General features: G+C 35.5%; 1 protein-coding gene across 1 annotated transcript in view; it reads right to left on the bottom strand.

Moving 5' to 3' along the window:
* CACNA2D3 (calcium voltage-gated channel auxiliary subunit alpha2delta 3) overlaps positions 1 to 22,029 on the bottom strand; it is a 607,379-nt gene that overhangs the window by 296,790 nt on the left and 288,560 nt on the right. Inside the window, exons 6-7 of the mRNA XM_087954773.1 lie at positions 1,610 to 1,741; positions 19 to 79 (exon numbers count right to left, since the gene is read on the bottom strand). Coding sequence (XP_087810899.1) covers positions 19 to 79; positions 1,610 to 1,741 — 193 coding nt within the window. The remainder of the gene's footprint in view (positions 1 to 18; positions 80 to 1,609; positions 1,742 to 22,029) is intronic.

A 22,029-nucleotide genomic window follows, 5' to 3' on the forward strand; every position in this document is an offset into this window, starting at 1 on the left:
TTCATAATCAGGACCTACCATTTTCGATTTCTGCAGTCAAATGCAATGACTCCATTTTCATCTGGCTCCCATTTAATTCCTGGAGTGGAGAACAATATTACACCATTAGAATTCCCAATGTATGCTTTCTTCCTTGAAATTGCTTCTTTTGTTTTAATGTATTGACCAAATTGGCAAGCCCAGTCAAAAGTAAACCCTGTTGTCTTCAAATAAATTTAATCTTAATCACCAGGGCTGTCTTTCCACCTTCTCCAAGAGCTCTGATACTGATGTTTTCTAAGATTGCTTAAATTCTGCCAGGGCAAGAATCAAAGAGAAGAGGAATCTCTCTCCTTTCATCACCCCTACCCATTTGTTGACAAATACATATGTATCAGGTTCAGAAGTAACACTATATACAGATTAATTGGGAGTATATCAAAAGCCAGAAAGCCTGCCTAGGAACTGGCATTTAGCTCCTAACCTGCCTTTTTTCTAGAGAGAGGATAATAGGATAAGAATCAAAATATTTTTTCTAGCTATGATGCAAGTAGAATTCAATGCTTTATCCTAAGAAAGCTAGCCTGGGAGCACCAATTATATGAAATATTTTTATCTTTGACTGGGTCATTTCCATTGCTAATAATTATTATTTATACCATATTTATATGGTATTTCAATATGCATAGTATTTTATCTATTCATTTCATTTGTTCTCTTAAATTATGAACAAGCCTAATTATACTTCAGTAATGTATTAGTAATTGTGCTAAAATATAATGATTGTCCACATTTTCAATTTAAAGGATTGTGTTCCCATTCCAAGAAATCTAGGTATTCACAGGACATACAGTATATTATTCTGCATAAAAGCAAAACAATCTTTTACTAATATCTCCTTAATTTATGACATTCCCCCCTATGAAATTACTACCAGAAGCAGAGTTGGTAAAAGTTACATCCAAGCTACTTATGGGCAAAGTTATTCTACCCATATTACAGTAATCTCAGGCTGCCAAAGCTTCCAGCAGAAATCAGCAGAAGAAGGAATCAGACTGATTTAACTAGTTAGCAAAATCATTATTTGGTAGCAGAGAAGAAATGGCATGGTAACATTTAAAGTTAGGACATTAGGAAACAGTTAAGCCATTTTAAGCTCCCTTTAAAATATTATTTTTAGTTATGAGCTTTTATTGTCACAGCTGTGGAGTCAGCACTACTGCAGCCTTAAGTCATGTTTTCTAAACTCCTAAGAAAAATTAAAACTTCCTTTCTATTAAACATTCAAATACTGTTACAGCAGGGGATCTGTCCTAAGGGTTTCAGCTGTTTCCAACAAGAAAAATAAGGAAGTTTGCTGCTTCAGACAGACTTGGGAGTAAAAGAAACAAAAAGTCAAAAAAGGTCCACTGAAAGACTGATATTAAAACTCCTTGACGTTTTGAGGTTGCGTTTGTTCATCCTTTTCCAAAGAAGAATTGATTTATTATCATGGTGAAATACTTCTACCGATGCTGCCTGTATTGCCCCATACCATAAGTAACCAACTGCTCCACTCTTTTAGGAACAGCAAATAAATGCATGTAATAAAAGGAGGAAAGAAAAGAAGCACGTGCATTTTTTGTCTTACCTGGATACTGCCTGAAAAATCCCTTTGCGCTTCCAAAGTACTGCCATATAAGGGAAGGGTCATGGCCAAAGTTGTCAACAAACACTTTGTTTAATGATTCGGACCAGTAAACTCCATTCACAATTGCAGGATCTGAAAAAAGAAAAGAAAAAGAATCAGAAGTTCTAGTGTAAGTTAGTTCTGGATATTAGATGTTTTAAACTAGGATCTGAAAGCATTTTGTAAGACACGTCATAGACTTCAAATGATACCAAAACCCAAAAGACAGAAGAAAAATTGTCTTCAGAATGAATGCAATGAATATTTCTTTTGAGGGACTTCTCTGAATCCATCTCTCCCTTCACCTTCTGGAAACATTAATTTCATGGTTTTGAATATTGCCTTCCTATTTTTGTCATTCTATTCAGGTTTTTGTTGGAAGCATTTCTTCACTGGTGGTTTATTACCTTGACATTGTTGTGGTGATATGAAGATTCTTCATTCAGTAATGACTGAATGATGTCATTAAATTGCTTGTGTGGAAATGCTCTGAAATTGCCATTGTGAATGTATGCATACAGTATTTTGATTTTCTTGTAAACCATTCAGAGATTTTACTAGAATGAATAAAGAGAAGAAATATAACTTTACTGGAAAGAGAGTTAACTTATTACTTCTATTTTATTAGTTGTTAACTCCATCAGCAAAAGAAATTTTATCCTGGAAAACTTTCAGTTGGAAGCAAATTTCAGTATTACTCTCCACTGAAATTCATGAAGGGATGAGTACGAACAGAAATGTCTTTTCCTTAAAATAATCTATAAGGACTGAGGATTGCAATGGAACTGGAGCTACTTCACTAAAAGAATGAGCTGGCTGGAGCATTTCTTTTTCCTTTTTCTGAAAAACATCCTGTACAATTATTGAGGTAAGAATATATTTATAACCACACAATATCTAGAATGCCCTTGTGGCAATACCATCTTGACTTAAATCCCATCAGATTGACATTTCAGGACTTTGTGATTTTCATTACCAGCTCATTAATTCTAGCCTTAACTTCTCAAACAAGTACATGAAAAAGGCCTCAGATGTATAGAATTCTGGTTGCCCGTGGAGTTACAAAATTCTTACAACCCTACATTGCCATAATGAATCAACTGGCAATTTCATCTGTCCGTGTTATAAGCACAGAAGAAATCTGATTATCTTCTGTACCAGAGGTAATGCTTAATATTTACATGTGGAGCAGAGAAGTGCCCCATCATTTGATGCAGTACTTCACTGACTTGTAAACTAATGGCTGGTTTCAAATTACTTAAGTTTAGTAAGATCATTTTAATGAAGTGGAAAGACGTGAATTGTTTTGTATGAGAACATTCATCAGGGAAACACTGGGGATGAGGGCACAATGAAATGTCTCAGCTGCCTGCCTTTGAACTAAACTTTCATCTAAATATTTATATTTACAAGCACATGTTGCACATAAAGAATATAAGAAAATATTTCTCTTAGAGATAAATGCCTTTATAAATAAGACATAAAAAAATTGAAACTGCCAATATTTGAGGCATCAAGGCAGAATCCTACATGTGTCCCAACCATAATTTTGACTCAAAACAAACTAATGTCCCTATACATTTCCAACATGTTTAACAGGGTAGGTATCATTAATTTGGAAGGGAAAAAAACTACTGATGTTTAGTATCTGAGGCATAACTGCCAAATTTCTAATCTTGTGCACAAATGACACTTTCATATACAGAGTTCATGTATCTATCTTCCCACATATGTTCTACCAGCCCTGGAAGCAGATATTTGATATATGAACAACAATTCCAGATGTTCTACAGTTAGGAGCTAATCTTTCTGCTCTTCATTTCAGGGTAGCTAAAATCCTGTGCCAAGAACTGAATAGTGTGACACTGTTCTGGTTGATGCAAAGGCCAGGAAGAGCTACTGTGACCACTGGTCTACTGCCAAATAAAACATGGAGAAATACTAGTTCCAAACCTCTACATGCTGTGAATTGTTGTATATTTTCCTTTATCCTTCTGTTAGAAAATATGTGCAAACTCACAAAATGAATCCCAACACACAGTTTTACCTCCCCAACTGCTCGTAAGTTAGGCAAGGGCTTTTAAAGAATATTATCACTGACACATGGAAGAAATACTCAACTATCTACAGTTTTAGCTGCATCCATTCTTCTACAGCCATAACAATAAAGAAAGTTTCAGCCAGACATAATCTTGACTTTTATGACCTCAGTTTAACAGGCCCAATTTGACCATGCCAAATTCAACTTGGCACACGAGACTCCATCTTCACACTGGATATGGGCAATGGCAATATCTATGTCCCTTGAAAACATTAAGCCTCATGATATGCCATCCCTTTTAATGGAGCCTGAATGCCTCAAAATATTTAATAATGCTTAATATTGATATTTTCTGGTTTAGAATATGGAATGCATTTTAACCATGTTGTGAATTTAATTATGACTGATTAACAAATCATCTTTGGTTGTACTGTGTTGTGCATATATAGCAAAATCTCCTAGCTATAAAATCCCTCAAAGAAATATTGAAGAATAAATTTAAGGATTGATTGTCCTTGCTATAGTCTTCTTCTATAAACTACATTTGAAAAAGTATATTTTGTCAAATGAAAATGTAAATTATTAGAAAAGGGGTAAGCAGTGAAAAAGAAAAATGATAGATCCTTCCTTTTGTTATATTCCAGACTTATTAACTTTTGCTTCACTAGTTTTTCTTAAAAGTAATCACGAATTGCATTTTCCAGAAAAGTTTCCTCACAACAACCTTTCAAATAAAATTAGAATCTTTCTTCTATATTTTTGGTAAGGCACATGTTTTAATCTACAGTTTGTTTCCCTGTTATGTCTGTTGCTGTACTATTGATATTTAATGAAACAGGGGTTGTGGAGAAATAGGTACACTGTCAGGAATCTGAAATATAATTCCCAAAGAATAGTCCAAAGGCATGTAGCAATTAAAGATCTGTCATAAATATTATTGGCTCTCAGAAACAAAGGTGAAAGAAATGATGCAAATGTTAGACTTAGTCTGAAATAAAACTGAAGAATGTTCAGAATGAAAGTACTTTTCAATTTTTGTTCAAAGTTAGGGCAGAAATTAGATATTTGCAACTTTACAAAATTACAAAAGGCAATATGTGAAAACAAAATAATTTAAATAATGGCATCTCAGTTCAGGTTAGTTTGATGTGCACAAACAATAATTTGTTTTCTAAGTACATTCTTTTTCTTAATTATGGGAAATACAGTAGTTTCATTTTTTTCTACATTTTTCAAGCTTTACCCATTTTGATAAATGGCAGTTTTACCAAAATTCTTCAGAAAAAAGCAGTGAAGTTGATAAGGGAACCAGAAACTGTACTATCTTAAGAAACTGAAAGAAACTGGAATGTTTTTAGTAATGAAAAGACTGAGGAGGTATAAGATATAATTTTTCAATTATGTGAAAAGATTCACATAGAAAAAGTTTGTGGGGTTTTTTTTCCTTTTGGATACTCATTGGTCCAAAGTACAGGCTGTATTACAATGGGGTTTAGTTATGGGTAAAGAGATTATGACTGAATATTGGAAATGATTTTTAACAGTAGGAGAAATATGATAATGACACTAACTGATCATGGCACTAACTGAGAATTTATGGCTTCCTTTTCTAATGGATATATTCAAAGAGATGCTGTCAGGGATATTTTAATTTGAATGCTAACATGGAGTTGCAGTTTATGCCCTAAACATTTTTCATCCTCTTATCTCTTTTCATAGTTCCTCAGTATCTTCTTCATATATGTGAACATACGGAATCTATTCCTTACATAACTGTTATGTTTTGACTAAATCTTCTCCAGGTCAAATCTTGCTAGCAGACTTTTTTCCTTTGTTTTCTATATTTCAGCTTAATATTTCCCACCAATAAAGTATGGCCTTTTCTACAATCTGCATTTCTCCAGCTTTTGGACTGCAGTTCTCCAGCTTCTGTTCACCATTATGTGATTTATTTGGTTCCGTTGTTTCCCATCTAGTAATTTCCACATTCATGTCAAAATGGTCATGGAAGGAAAAAAAAAAAAAAACGATGTAGCAAGAATGTAGCAACATTCTTCAAAAACTCCCAAAGATTGGTGTCCCTCCACCCCTATTTTGATTCAGGTGGCATTGTGACAGAATTATTATTCCCTGTGGTCCTTGGCTGCCAAAACAAACATGCTAAAACAATTGGATTTTTTTGATCTGAAAGTAATTTGTAATGTTAATAGTTTATAAAATTATTACAGAACTAATCATGATATTTAGTAATAATATCTTGAGAGACTGGTGTGATAATTAAAGGCACCAGGCTACAAATCGTGAGACTGTAATTTTAGTCCTGCTTTAAATATGAAGCCAACTGGGTAATTTTGGGGCAGTCACTTTCTCTCAGCCCTCGGAAAAAAGTTGTGACAAACCACCTCTAAAAATGTTTATCAAATAAACTTCAGGGACTAGTTCAGAGCAGCCTGACTGATTTCAAAGCACTCAAAATGCCTTACTATCACCTTAGATATGGTTGGCAGCACTGTACATGACAGTTCTATTCCCATCATTAGAAATAGGCTAAACTTACCTAAATAAGACTATTCTTCAAGAAGGACAAATCTAGGCCATTGTGAAACGATATGAGTCTAAGGGAAATAGTATCTGAAAATGTGCATGATGTGATGTAGGGCTCCCAATTTATTAATGGGCTATACACGGTTCTTAGTTGATATTTCTCTGCTTGATATTGATCCACTTGTTCCTTCATAATAAACAACTGTCATGTGTACTGGCAGGAATGAAATACAGGTACATACTTTTACAGAAAGTGCAAGTGCAAAATTGTAGACAGCAAACTAAATAGCAAATAATTAATGTGCCACTTAATGAAATTTTAGTGTTTTACAGATATACAGTGGACTGTGGTGGACTGCTCTTCCCTTGCCTTCCCAAATTGTCTATCCAGCATATGTGAATTTTCAATGCCCGGAAGGATTACTATGAAAGGAAACAGTGAAATGAGTATGTATGTATGTATGTATGTATGTATGTATGTATGTATAGATTCATAATGCAATGGCATCTTGTGTGCCAGATTATTCATTAGATTGACATACTTTTCATTTTGCCTGAAATTGTCATAGAATCCTACCCTGGCATGTCTCCCTTTTTGCATTTATTTTTCAAAGCTTCTTCTGCAGATAAAATTCAAAACATACATTTTTTGACTTCTGAAAATATTAATATTAAATTTTATAAGATTGTCAAATTTATTAAATATGAAAAATATTGTCATATTTGTCTTCAAATGTAAGACACTGCAATTCCTCACTGTTCACACAATGATATATTTGTAAAAAATAAAAATAAAAAATCTGCCTGTGAGAGTTAGCTTTATCAGGCCAGTCTTAACGTATCTTATGAAACTTGTAAGCATTTGAACACAACACCAAAATATATACAAAATATATACTGCACTGAACATAATAGGGGTATTATGATTTTTTAAAAAAGAGGTTTTAAGAAAGAAGACAAAACTGGACAGAAAATAACTCTTTTGTTACAATTACTACTCAAGGCTATCGTTTCTCCTGCAAAAATCTACAGCAAATACAACCCTCCCACAAACCATTCTGTTTGCAATGCAGGAAGGATTTACATTAGTGCATTGGCAAAGAAGATAGACAGGATTACACTTAAGAGATTCTTGGCATATCCTTGTTTCTCTGAAGAGTAAATGCATAAAGCATATCCCCGATGAACTTTTATCTACACAACATGGCAAATGGCACTTAGAAATCAATATTCAAGAGCACATCTCTATAGGGTCATTTTCATAGGAAACAAATTAACCTGCCCTAATGACTGCTATATTTCATATTTGCTTAGTCTTAGTAGCTCTTTAGAAAATGACAATTCCTTTATAATTAAAGCAGCCTATGACAGTACCAATATTAGTAATCGTACTAGTATTCAATTTTCTTCAGCCTGATACTTTCCAATAATGCTTGTCATGTATTCCCATAATTCCAATACAGATATGACAGTGAGAAACACTGACAATAATAAAATTAATTATAAGAAGACACGCAATTGTGAATAGTTTTCCTCTGAGTTCTATAGCTCTGTATAAATAACAAACTAGAATTTTATTCTTTATTTCAAAATAGGATTTGCAGAATCTTGCTGAATATGTTCTGAATACAAAAATACAACTTTGTAGTAATATTTATATAAGTTTGTTGATAAATGCTACTGTCTGCTAGTGAAATATAAAAAGAGGAGTAAAGATGTCATCCATCAGATACTGATTAATTATTTTTCTGGGATGATCAGGACCAATTGATAAAAATACCATTTAAAAAATGGCAAAATGTACAACTAAGTTTATATGGCAAGGGGAGAGTAGAAACCCCAAAATATGTTTTTTTGCAAAATGCAGAGAGATTTACCAGATTTAAAAATGTATTTTGCTGCTGGTTGTTTGGTCTGGATAAAAGAATGGATGTTGCTGAGAAATAGGAGTCTTTTACAATTAGAAGATCATGATCTGAGGTTTGGACGGCATGGGATTTATGATATAATAAAGTGAAAGTTAATTTGGACTTAAAAAATCTGTTTATTACATGTGCTATATTGAAAATATGGAATAGATATAAATCCAAAACACCTTTATGGATCCCAGCTCAAAAAGCATGTTATAACAAATAAATGATAAATATTGGAAAATTATCAAACAGAAATTAAAATCAAATTAGTTTTTATTTACTTTAAAAGTTTTAGTAATATTTTTTTTTTGAAAACCACACAGGCCCTCATAATGCAGATAGGCTGATATTTAAAAAATGGATCTCCCTCCCTTCTTTTGTATCTGAAAAAATGTGTATTATTGTTTTCTATGAATTCTTGCTAGACTTAAACCACAAGACCATAGAATGCTAGAGGACTTCCTCGTTTGTCGAGCTGAGCGAGTGGCAGGATTTGCGGTTGCGCGCGATCCTGCTGCGCTAGCCGCTTGAGGTTCCGATCCGGACGGGTCCGGGAGCTAGCCACCGGCAGGGGCAGCTGAAGATAGGGGGATCCGAAGAGGGTTTGGGGTGTTGCAGACCTCCCCGGCTGGCAGAACCCCTTTTCCCAAGACGGTGCAGCGGCGGGTCCACAATGGTCACCACAAAGAAGCTGGCAGCCGGGTAAGAATGCGCAGGAGGAAGTGGAGAAAGTTTTTGAAAAGAGAAAGTTTTTCTTGGTTCCCAGGACTCTAAGACATATTTAACAAAACCCCTGAAAATTATGACTTTCTGAATGATACCTTCTAGAAGAGGAAAAAGCGGCAGTTTGGTGGTGCTGAAAGGAAAGTTTACTCTCCTTCCCGACGGAATTAATAAGTGGACATTGAGAAACCTGTTTTTTCAGGTAAAACTAGCTTTATGGGATAAGTCGGAAGGGAGAGGACAAAAATATATTCATCTGGTTTGATTTTGTTGGAGGAGATGCCTTAAGGATTTGAAGACAGAAATAGAACTCCAATAAGGCTTCAAAATACAGATTTGGACTTTCTTTTTCTTTTGTCTGATACTACCCTGGAAGAGAAAGGGAGAATTTTGTCTTGGCTTGGATTGATTGAGGATTGTGGATTTTGGGATTGTTTTATTTTTTTTTGAAATATCTTGGTTGGTGTAAGAAGAAAGAGGGAAAAAGAAAAGAAAAGAAAAGATCTATAATGGCTTTTTCTTTTGAGGAACTGAGGGAAGAATATGACCAAACAAAAGCAGCCGGTAAAGATGGTATGGAAAAAGCCTTCCTATTTTTAGAAATGGCGCTGGTTAACTATCAACAAACAATACAACAGATGGAGGCAGAAGAACAACAAGAAGAAGATGAAGATGCCATCTTTAATGAATTCCAAAATTTAACTAAGAAAGAAGGAAGGAAGGAAGCGAGGAAAATGAAGGACTTAAGATCTAAAAAAACATTTAAGAAAGAGAAAAATAAGATGCAAAATAAATATAATGATAGTAAACAAAAGAAAAAGGGAACACAACAGAAAAGGGATGCCAGCAAGGCAGAGGCTAGAAGAAGGGGGGGTAGGAAGATTTGGTGGGGGAAGAAAGAAAGGGGAAAGGCGGAGAAAAGCCACAAAGTTTTGAAATTAGATGGGGAAAGAGGAATTTTTTTAGGGACAAAGGGTAAAGTACAATTTCCTTAAAAATATTTTGCAAGGTACATAAGATGGTATTGTAACATCTGTATTAGAAATAGAAAATTAGAATGGCTTAAGAGTTAATAAGAAATTAAAATGTTGAAATGTTTAACAATGATTGATTTTAAAATGTAATAAAATATTAAAGGGAAAGGCAATGGGAATGTTATAAGATTTAATATTTAGATTTATTATTTAACTATGTATTTAATCATTTTGGATTTATCACCTTGTTTTTATTGTTATTAAAAGAAAAAAATAGTAGATAGAATGTACCAAGCAGAATCAGATTGGGTATTAGGTGTTATTTTAAATGTTAATCTAATTAATTTAGGGGAGGATAGAAAGGCATCATACTCTGATTAGTGATTTCAGGAGAAATTCTTTTTATATATATAAGGAATGAGATAGAGGGATAATAAAGAATGGGCAAAAGATACAAATATAATGATTTAAATTAAGATGGATTAAATAAGATAGAATTATGAAGAGTGAAATGTGTGGAGAAGTTTATATAGAAGATATAGAATGGTAAACAAAATAGGTAATGATATGTAAGATGAGCATGAATATAACTGAAGCCCATATAAAGAGAGGTACCTGGGGCCAAGTTACTTTCCTAAAAGATTTTTATATGTTTGTTGTGTGTTTATGTTTTTGAGAGTATTAATAAAACCTTGTAGAAATACAGAATGAGAATAATGGTAATCAAGTCAGAAAGAAATAGATGAAATAATAATAGTGAAATTGAATAAGAGTAAAGAGAAGTAAAGAGAAATTGGATAAGAGGTATTTTTATGCTCATATGGAAATGGCTTAAAATAGAATTGTATTGTATAAAATAAAGTTTTATCTGACTTGTAAAATTTATAATGGAAAAGGGTTCAAATATGTAATGGTTGATGATGATTTGTTTGTCTTTGAAATTAATAAAATTTGCTTAAAAAAAAAAAAGACCATAGAATGCTAGACTTAAACCACAAGACCATAGAATGACTAATTGCAATAACAAGGTGATAGAGTCCTTCACAAAACCATACCATGAATTTTGAGCCTGATTTCAGACCAATTGTTCAGTGCTGAAGTGGACAATTTATTTGGTCTCTTGATCTCTTGGGTATCATAGAATCCAACCATGGATTCCTCCATTTGATAGCCAGACTGACAATCCCTGGTGGGTAGAAAGTAGTACTTTGTAAAGCTGTTGTTCCTATCAAGGTTAGTAGTAAGTGGGTGAGTTTATCAGGTAAAGTAGTTGGTTTAGGAAAAAATTGAAATAGGAAGAAAAAGGCAAAGAAAAACCTCCAAGTCTCTCAAAAATTGTTTCAAGTATAAAAATAAAATGAAGAGGCAAATGTCTAGCTTAGTATTTGCTATCACATACAACACTTCAATCATTGAAACCATAGTGATATTGCTTATTACTATTGTTCACACAATCAGCCAGATATTTAGACTTCATTTGGCATTTTTACCCACTTTTTGAGCCCTTCACAAGAATCTGGGAGAGGCGGATGTTATTGTTTGATGGTGTTAAAGGTATAACAGGATGTAAACTGTTCCCAGCGAAGTTGCCTTTTGCAATTGACTGGTGGTGATTTTGTTAATGCCAATAGTGTTCAAGTGGCGCTTCAGTTGTGTCGGGATTGCATCCAAAGCATCTATCACTATTGGTATTATCTTTGCTTTCTTTTGCCATAGTTGTTGTACTTCCATTTGCAGGCCTTTCTATTTTGTGATTTTCTCCTGTTCTTTCTCTTTTCTTCTGCTGCCTCAAACTACTGTCACATCCACTATTCAAACTTATTATTATTGTTATAGTTGGTTGCACAGTCAGCTATATGTTTAGTCTGAGTTTGACATTTTTATCACGTATCCAAGGACCTGGGATAGGCAGAAGTTATTATTATTTTAATAGAGTTATGTAAGCTACATAGAATCTCCCTTTAGAAGCACCTATAATTACATATTACACAGAAACATTGCAATAAACTCAAATTGATGCACTTTCCTAGGTGTGTTTTTTTTTCACTAGAATGTAGCTCTTTCTGAATTATACTAAATGTAAAAATATTCAATGCAAAAGAAAACCTTGAATAAGCACAAAATCTGATATATTGTGAAACAAACACAAATAAACTAAGTATTAATGCTAAATTGTTAGAGCACTTTTTTTGCCAACAAACTTTGCAAAAGAAATCAAAGGAACCTTTGTTCTCTGTGAAAATCAAATGACATCCATATTCCAAAAGAACAAAATAAAAGTAAAGAAGCCATGGTCTAAAAGAACAATGCAAGAGGAAGGTATGTATCTTTATAGACCTACAAAACTTTCTACCACAGTATAAACAAAACTTACACTTTTTACAACACCAGCTAGATGAGGACCTGGCAACACTAGTCCCAAAAGACATCCCCAAGCATTTAATGAAGATGTCATTTTCCATAAAATATATAGATTAGTAGCCCAACAGATGTTTTTGCAGCAGCCATTGTATTTTGTGATTTTTGTTCCAGTTGTTGAGTCTTTCAAATGTCATCCCTATAAATCTCAGAAAGTTATAAAAGTATTGTTATAAATCATAATATACCAAGTCATCCTGTTTTAGGTTTAAAGGGCAACTTGACATTTCTTTATTTTCCATGAAAGCTATGCTCATGATGCAGAAACTTTTCACATCCTCAGTCAGTATGATAGAAATGGCATTAATAAATGTGCACTTTTTTCTACAGCAGGAATACAGTACACTCTTTCACTGAAGTGTATTACAAAAATGTGAGGGATTCACTATGCATTCTGGACATCTATATTTTTCTAATGTTGTGTATGTGCGTATCTTTGCATTTTTGTACATATATCAAAGACCAAAACAAAACACAGGGAAAATTAATTATTTATCTCAAACTTCATACACAGGGGAAAAAGTTGAACGTACAACTGGATTTTACAAAGCAAGGCCTTAGTTTTTTCCCTTCGTACCATCACTTGGTTGAACACCTAATTACCACAGTATTGTCTTATGTCTAAGGATATTTACCCATCTAGTATGGCTGTATGACCATCATCCTTCTCATTTTCTCTATTACCTTCTCCTTTTGGTATCTTATGATTATACTACTTTGTTGTATGTAGACTGAGAACTTATACACCAGAGACAAATTTATTGTGCATCCAATCACACTTGGCCAATAAAGAATTCTAGTCTAGTCTAATCTATTTATTTTTCTGAGTAGCAAAAACGATGACTACCACACATTTTTTTCCCCATAAGGAATAATAGAGTGAGTCACAAGACAGCCAAGACCAACAAGTTTTAGTTTGTGTGTTGAGTACCAAACAAACAATGATTACTAGGACATAATTTTCATGTCAGAATGAGTTTGAGTACTAAATTCAATTAGCTTCAAAGCAGTTGAGTAACAAGGTACCAAATAAATAAAAAATGTACTAACTTTTGTGGGTGATTTTTGTGTATGGATTTTATATGTTACTGTATTTTCAGTTTATGTTATTCTGGTTTTTTAAACTATCTTGGAAATGTCTGCTTGTATGAATATGCACACATACAAATATATTAGATTTTCCTGTCATGGATCATTACTGTTTTAAAGAGGCTTGTGCATCCTAATGATGCTATGATAGTTGATTTGTTTGGCATGGGTGGGATTCTACCAGTTTGCACCTATTTGCTAGAACTGGTTGTTAATATTCTAAGCAGTTTGGAGAACCGGTTGTTAGAAGAAATTACTGGCCTAATCCTGTAAGGAAGGCAGGAAGGAAACATTCTGGTGTTGCTTACAGAAACTGCCTCTCCGTTAACCCTTATTACATTCTTGGCAGGACTAGACTTCCTGTCTCTGGAACTTCTCTGGAGTTTTTTTTTCCCCCTCCTTTGCTGGTACTTTGCTTGTGTGGAATGACCATTCAAAGTTACAATGGCACTGAAAAAAGTGACTTATGACCATTTTTCACACTTACGACTGTTGCAGCATCCCCACAATTATGAGAGGCCAGGCGAGGAGATGCATGCCTCGATGTGAGTGATATTGAGTTGGCCACACCCAGCCAATAAAATGACCACCAAGCCACATCCACCCAGTCACATGACCACCAAACCACACCCACTAAGCCATGCCCACAGAACCGGTTGTTAAAAATTTGAATCCCACCCCTGCAACTAACGAAATATTGTCCCTAAAAAAAATGAAAGAGCCATGGTAGTGCAGTGGTTAGAATGAAGTATTGCAGGCTACTCACTGCTCACTCCAGGAGTTCGATTCTGAGTGGTTCAAGTTTGACTCAGCCTTCCAAACTTCCGAAGTCAGTAAAATAAGGACCCAGATTGTTGGGGGCAATATGCTGACTCTGTAAACCGCTTAGAGAGGGATATAAAGCACTGTGAAGTGGTATATAAGTTTAGCTGCTATTGCTATTCTGTCAAGAAAATCAAGTGGACATTCACAACCAGGACAGTATCAACATGATACTAGACTATTAACTTCCAAGATGGAAGGTATCCAGTGATTATTGGCAAAGAGCAGTGATCAAATTTAAGTAAAACTGTTGTTCATTATGTATTTGAATAAAGAAAAAGGACATCTGGTTATTGATGAATGAATGCCAGAATCAAGTACTAAGGTGAACACCATACCTTTCCGACCACCAAGACTGGAAAGAATGAGTTCAATGAATAAGAATTTGAATGTTCTAATTAGCAGTCTTTATACATGGACTATAAAGTTATAAAACAAGATTAACAGTGGTTACTTCCAAATAAGACACCTACATATAGACAATTAAGCTGCAAAACTCTTTTCATTTTTTTTACATTCTTTCTATATAAAAGGGGCAGTTTCCAGCTGCTCATTGCTTTGGTAACTTGTGAAAAAAATAGCTATTAACTTCATGATATCAAAGAACAAAAGTCAAAACTGAACACTGACATTCTGAAAATCAGCCAACTGAAACAGACTGGAATTGATCAGTTCACACCAGAGGAGCATCAGATTTTCTATTCCACAAAAGAAATAGCACAGACATTATTAACAGAAGGTCTTGGATACAATAGTTCGACTGGAATTTCTATTAGCAAAATAGCATAAACCTCAGAATGGTCTTAATTTCAATCCTAGTCAATCCAAAAAAATATTATAGAGATCTGTATATTCTAACAAGTCTATGTTCCAAACAGCAATTCACAGCTTATCCAAATAACAACGAAATGGTATTATACTAATTATAGGTCATTGGAATGCTAAAGTTAGAAATAAAATAGCGTCTGGAATAATGAGAAAAGTTGATCTTAGTGAAGGAAACAAATGAGGTAACAGACCATAGAGTCCTGACAAGACAATTCAATACCTATACTTAAAGGGAAAGACAAAATAAGGCCATCATCATAGAGATTGCAGTGGAATTTAATTGGCTATCTATTCTGAAAGTAGAGATAAAGAAACTCTATTCAGTCAGGAAAAACAAGGTCTGGTGCTATCTAAGGCTCAGGTCATGAATTTCTTTTTTTAAAAAAATGCAAATTAAACTAAAGAAAAAATAATTAGAGCAACAACATACAATCTCAACAAAATTCATATGATTATGTAATTATAGTTAATAATAGATTTAAAGTATTAGAGCTCATAAATGGAGTGCCTGATATTACAGTTGTCAATAATGAGGAAGCAAATAAAATATCCTGAAATGCAAAAAGCAAAAGACAAATAGAAAACAACACAAACAAGATGGATTTCCATTCACATGTTGAAAAGAGTTAAAGAAAGGTAGAATGCAAAAGGCAATGTAGGCAGAAGAAAGTTGGGCCAACTAAATGCTCAGACAAGCAAGAACAGATAGTATTATATCTAAATAAGCATGCAATTTCATGAGAATGATTAAAATATATAAGAAAATGTACTGAAATTAAAAGAAACTTTTACACAAAGAAGGGCATGATTTACTTAAAAATGCTGAAACTACCCAAAAAGTGAACTTATTTCATACACTAGTAAGATAGTACTCAAAGATTTTGCAATTCAGAATCCAACAATATATACAACTGCAATATGCACATGTTGATTTTAGAACTAGCAGAGATACCCCAAAGCACATTGTTAATATCCAATGAGTAATAAAAAACAGGAAGGTAATTCCCAAAAAATGTCTAGTTTTGCTTTGTTGACTATTCAAATGCCTTTCATTGTACAGAAAAACTGGATCACTGGAAAGGGCTAAATAACAGCAGCAGCAGCAACAGAATGTCTTTGAAGTGTGACACTGTAGAAAATGGTTGAGAATAACTTGGACTGCAAAAAGAATAATTTATCCACTATTACATGAAGTAAAATCAAACTATACACAGTCCATACTAATGAGCAAGCTAGAACTTGACATTCTGGAAATAACAGATGAAAAAAAAAACATCACTGGGGAATAAGCCCTATAGTTTGGCAAATTAAATTAACTGGAGAGATGAAAAGAACACAAGATGGCTAAATAATATGAACAATGACACAAGCAAGAGCTCCAAGAAACTGTTATTGGCAGACTACCCTGATGAAACGCTGCCTATTTAGTTACAGAGAATCAGAAACAACAAAATAAATTTACATATTCATACAATAAATATATATACAAACTGTGGTGAATTTCTATCTGTGGCACTTTACACATGTTGGGCAATATTACATATGTAGAAATAACAACAACAATAACAATAACAATCTAGAAACAGGTAACCTGAATGAGAAATGAGAAACACAAACCAACAGTAGAGTTCACGTTTCTCACAGAATCTTTTATTGTAATTTTTTTTTCAGAGTAATGCATAAGGATTTTTTAAAAGGTTATTTTTTTCATATCAGTATACTTGAAACCTGAAAATATATAATGCAAGCATCCTGACTTGACTAAACAAATCTCCAAAGCTCAGCCACTTTATCACTGGAAAAGGGAGTGCAGCTGAAAAATTCACAGCAGTGAACTGTGAACAAGCAGGCTATTAATTTAAGCAATGGAGCAGTTTTGTAGGAAAGTAGATTTGGTAGGAAGCTATTATAAGTAATGGTGCCCCAAAGAAAATAACTCTGCAGAATACAAATAAAAATCTATCTCTACTTGTGATACGATTAGATCACTCGTCGAAAGAAAGCTGCTGCTGAAAACATCAATATAATTTACATTATAGGTCATATCTGCAAACTGCTGCTGGTCATCGAAACTGATGCCTAAGATTAAAGCTATTACATATCCTACCCATTTCAGTACACCAGGAAAAGTAAGCTAGAATATGATAGTGAGGATGAGAGACATAAACTTATTTTATTGCTTTAGTGCATTTTTTTTACTCTTTGTTCAGTTCCCATGTTAAGGCAACTCTAAAATAAAGAGATGTGCAGGGTTGATGTCAGCCCTTTGAAATAAACTAGGGAAACCAGTACTAATACTACATTTATTTTAAGGCAGGGGTGTCAAACTGGTGGTCCATGGGTCGGATGCATCACATGCTGGCCACATCCACCCCAGCTCAGTGAAGGGAAAAAATGTTGTGATATATCACAACATGATGCCATAAGTTTGATACCCATGTTTTAAGGTAACAGTCCTGCAAGTCTGATTCTATCTCCCATCCCTTTGCCTCCTTTATTTTCAAACTACATTTCTACTTGGACTCCAATTTCTTTTGTCTAAACTTTGTCTTGGCTGTGACTGTCCCTCCTGTTCATCAAGATTACTCTTATCAAAGGATGCCTATTTTTCACCTATGGCCTGTCTCCTAACTAAACAAGAAAATAATATGTATAAGTTTCTGGGGAAAGCTTTGCCTCTTCTGTTCTTATCTCCAATAGGCAGGTAAGTCCTCCATGGAGTCCTCTTTGGCACTTCAGATCTGCTCTGAGAGGTTTAACTAATAGAGCACCCTGCCTATCTTTTCATTAAAAAAAAAAAGATGATACTATTCTGTATGTGATCATATTTTTAGATCAGCGTTCTGGTTTGAATTTTTTTTCTTTATATTTCTATAGTTCTTCATACTGCTCATATGGAAAGTCCCCATGTCTATTAAAGAGAATAAATTCCTATTATTCTTCAACTTCCCAACAGATCTAGCCATTCATAGATATATTTACATAAATAGACACACAACCAGAAAGAGGTTGAGTAGGAATGAAAGAGATTGCTATGGTTGACTAGAAGACTTGTGGAAAGTGCATTTAGAGATGAGTGTCTACATCACATAAATGTGTGACACATGTATTGAAGTTTCCGACGTTTGTATTTTTAGTGTTATACTTTGTTGACATGCAACCTCCATGAAACTCTGGGAATAAGTAGCAATGTAATACCTGCAATAGGTTCTATATTGTCTCAGATCTAGGTACAGGTGCAGATTTGGGATTCAATTAATCTTGTATACCTACACAGTTGATTGTTCTGAGAATACAGAATAAAATACCTGATATCTGCTTGTCTGCAATAGCTGAAAGTATTGTATACTGTACATTGCATACATAATGTATAAATATTATGTAACATAAACTGCACATTAGAAAAGGAAACTATTTAAGAAACATACTGAACTAAATATTTACGGGGATGGAGAAAATCACGTGTCTGTACATATATGTGACGGATATCCCTCTTTTCTTTTAGGACCTAGGGCAGCTTCTATGAGGATATCCCTTCATGTTATCCCTACAACAGAACTATCTGAGGTAGCATCAGATGAGAGAGACCAAAGTAAGCTTCCATGGCTGAGGGTGGGATTGAATTCAGGCCCCTCTGGTTTTGAATCAGTATACTTAAACCACTACATCATGCTACTTCTTGTAAGGGAAGTTTTAATTTTGAGTGAGAGTGAGAGTGAGAGTGAGGGGGGGGGGGATATTTCCTTGGGTTCTATGACTTATCTTTAATTTTATCCCAACCCTACACTGGACCATTTTTTTCCAGCTGAGCATAGCCCATAATTGAGCTTATTTTTAATATTGTGAAGTAATAAATTATGGTATTGGGAGAAAGTGATGACAGTCATAGAAATAAGGTGCAGGCCACTTCATCTGCCATAATTAAATCCTGCTTCTTAAGTCTCCAATCCTCCAAAAACCTCCAAAATGTGGCACCCCCAACACATAAGTATGACAGTGAGGGATGGTACATAAAGTTGCCTTCACTTCTTTACTGCTTTATTCTAGCTTCTTATTATATTGTTAGGATTTGTTTCCCCCGAAGGTGAATAATTTTGCAGTATATTAAAGATTGACAAATACAACCAAACAGCTTCATCTGATTTCATTTCATAGCTTTCATGCTTTTATAGCCACACATTGCAACTGTGCCCTTTAAGGTACAAAGTACTTTATTTGTAAAAGGGCTGATGTTGGGGATGGAATTTTCTTCTACTTCCAGATGAAGGACATGCCAAAATTCAGAATGATCCCCCAAATCATTTTTGACTAATATTACCCATGTTACCATAATTACCTCTGTGTCAAGTGAGTTATTTTTACAGCTTCTGGTTGAATAAACTGTTACAAATTGCCTCCAATACAAGATTGCCAGAAGCAGTCAACTGCAAAACTAGAAGATTTCCAATCCATTCTATTCTATCTTCACTCACCCTTGCTTCTTACCATGTCCCAGCCCATTATGGCTGCTGAGAAGGTAGCTTCAGAGCTCCTCAGTACTGAAGCAATATTGATTGCATCCCACATCCTTATTATTTTGCAGGCCACATGATAGTAGATTTTATCCCACATGAATTTGAGAGAGGTTGTTCCTTCATAATAAACAACTGTGATACTGGCAGGAATGAAATAATTCAGTACAGGTAATACTTTTACAGAAAGTGCAAGGACTAAACAATTGTAAACAGCAAGCAATCCCAAGTAACAAATAATCAATGTACCACTTAAAGACATTTTAGTATTTCACAGATTAAGACAAGTTTACAGTGGTGGACTGTTTTTCCATCCCCTTCCCAAATTGTCTATCCAGCATATATGAATTTTTAGTATCCTAAAGGATTATCAAGCATGAAAGCCAACAAATTATACTCTGTAATTGACTGCTGAGATTTTATTTTCATGTTTTAAGTGCCTTGGAGGAAGTAATTTCTGTCTAACTGCCAATTGTATTTTATAATCAGAGTATAGCATTTGAAAGATGAAAAAGGCTCTGGTTATAATATTCAAGAAAAATTGATAATCTTAGCTTGACAATCCACTTGGAAGAAGCTGCAGGAATGATGACTGAATGATATTCATTGTTCTTTTTAAACGGTTAAAAAAAGTAACCCAACCTGCTTTTATCTGCAGTGGCTGTGGTTCATCACATTTCAATATATTTTTGACAAGGCTCATACACTCCGAATAATTTATTCTCTAAAGCAATCAGAGCTTTGAATACAGCATGCATTTATCACTTTTTAGCAACTCAGCTCTTAAGACAAAGTAAGCCAGTAGAAACCTCATAATGGAATGATCTCCCTCCCCCCACTATCTTCTCTTATTTTCACTGGGCTGAAGAGATCAGGAGACATTTTAACTCCAATTTCTTCCAGCATAACCCTTGCATTGGGAGAAGCAAACAAATTGTTCAAACTAGAAATATAAATTCCACAGAGATCTGAACTGGGGAAAAATAATAAATAAATAAGTCATTCAGAAATAACCAAAAAAAAAAAAAAAGGAGAAGAGAAAGCCAGTAAACCAAGAAAATACATTCTACATTTTTCAAAAAATTTAGTACATGTCCACTCTCATACACCAACAGAAGGTGGCTAAAATCCCAATCCCACCTATAATATAAAGCTAAACAAAGCCAGCAACTAGTCTTCCAACACAGTGACATCAGGATTGTGACTTGAAAGAATGAATACACAATTCCCTTTCCCATCCATTATCTGTATTCCAGAAATGTTTACTGTACCAACATTGAGAAGTATTTTGCAGACCTATTGTGTAACACACAATCGAAGGAGACATAGTAATAGGTTTTTAAGTTTCAGGATTCTGTGTTATAAATCAACTTTCAATTTACTATATCTAAAAGATACCTGTGAAAGAATAAAAGTTCAAGTTATGCTATTCATTGCATTCATGCAATGCAAACATGGATAGGTTTTGTTGCTGCTGCTATTGTTTCATTACTTGTATCCTATAGAGCAGGGGTGGGCAAACTACGGCCCGGGGGCCACATCCGGCCCGTTGGTCTGTCCAATGCGGCCCGCCCCTGAAAAAAAATCGCTGCCATTGGTCTGTCCAATCCGGCCCGCCCCTGAAAAAAAATCGCGGGGTGTGGCGTATTGCCCTGTGCCGCGTGGCCCCCAAAGCTGCAAAACAGTGCGGAGCGATCTAGGGGTAGGAAAGAAAAGAAATTTGCAAAGGCCTTGGCTGGGAGTTCGAAATCACCTTCGAGTGTGACCTCTCCGAAGGTGAGTCCCCGCCGATCCCCCCTTTTTTTCCGGGGCTTCCAGGCTTAAACTTTGCAAAGGCAAAGCTTGCAGGCTGGAGCGTCTTCCCGCCGAGGAGCGGGAAGGGTTCCACCCGGTGAAAGCTAGGCCGCTGCTGGTGGAGCCTTGCCCTGCCTTGGTGCCCCGTTTCCCAGCTCGGCGGTCCTGCTTGGGCGGCACTTTAAAAGCCTGCTCCCAGCACCCGAGCAACTTCCCAGCAACTTTCGGCTTCGTTTTAACTCGCGGGCGCCAGGCATGATATTCCGCTCTGAAAAAAAATCGGGGCCGGCCAAAAGAGACCCCCTGCCGTGCGCCCGGGGAGTGCCCGCTGCTTTCCCTCGCCGGGGCCGGGCGCCGGTGTGTTGCACGGAGGCTGGTCTGTGGCTGGCCCAGCTCCCTTTTCCTGCCGCTCAGCGGCCTCCGCTCGCACCGCCCGGGCTCCGCTCAGGTATCCGGCTGGGGCTGTCAGGAGTTGCTACTGCTGGTGCAGCTCCACGCGGCTCCAGTCCCGCATTGCCTCGGGAAGGGAAAGGCAAAATCAGGAGCCGCTGCTGCCGTTGCAAAGCGCCGCTGCGGCTCTTCCTTTTTGCCTTTCCCTTCCTGAGGCAACGCGGGACTGGAGCCGCGCGGAGCCGCGCCAGCAACTCCTGATTCGGGGCCTCCGAGGGAGGGAAGGAGGAGAAGAAGGGGTGGGGGAAAGGAGGGGGCGATTCCCCAAAAAATT

Source organism: Notechis scutatus, chromosome 2 (genome assembly GCF_049901735.1).
Source record: "Notechis scutatus isolate UNSWTSFEM ecotype Mainland chromosome 2, rNotScu1.2, whole genome shotgun sequence".
Classification (NCBI taxonomy): Eukaryota; Metazoa; Chordata; class Lepidosauria; order Squamata; family Elapidae; genus Notechis; species Notechis scutatus.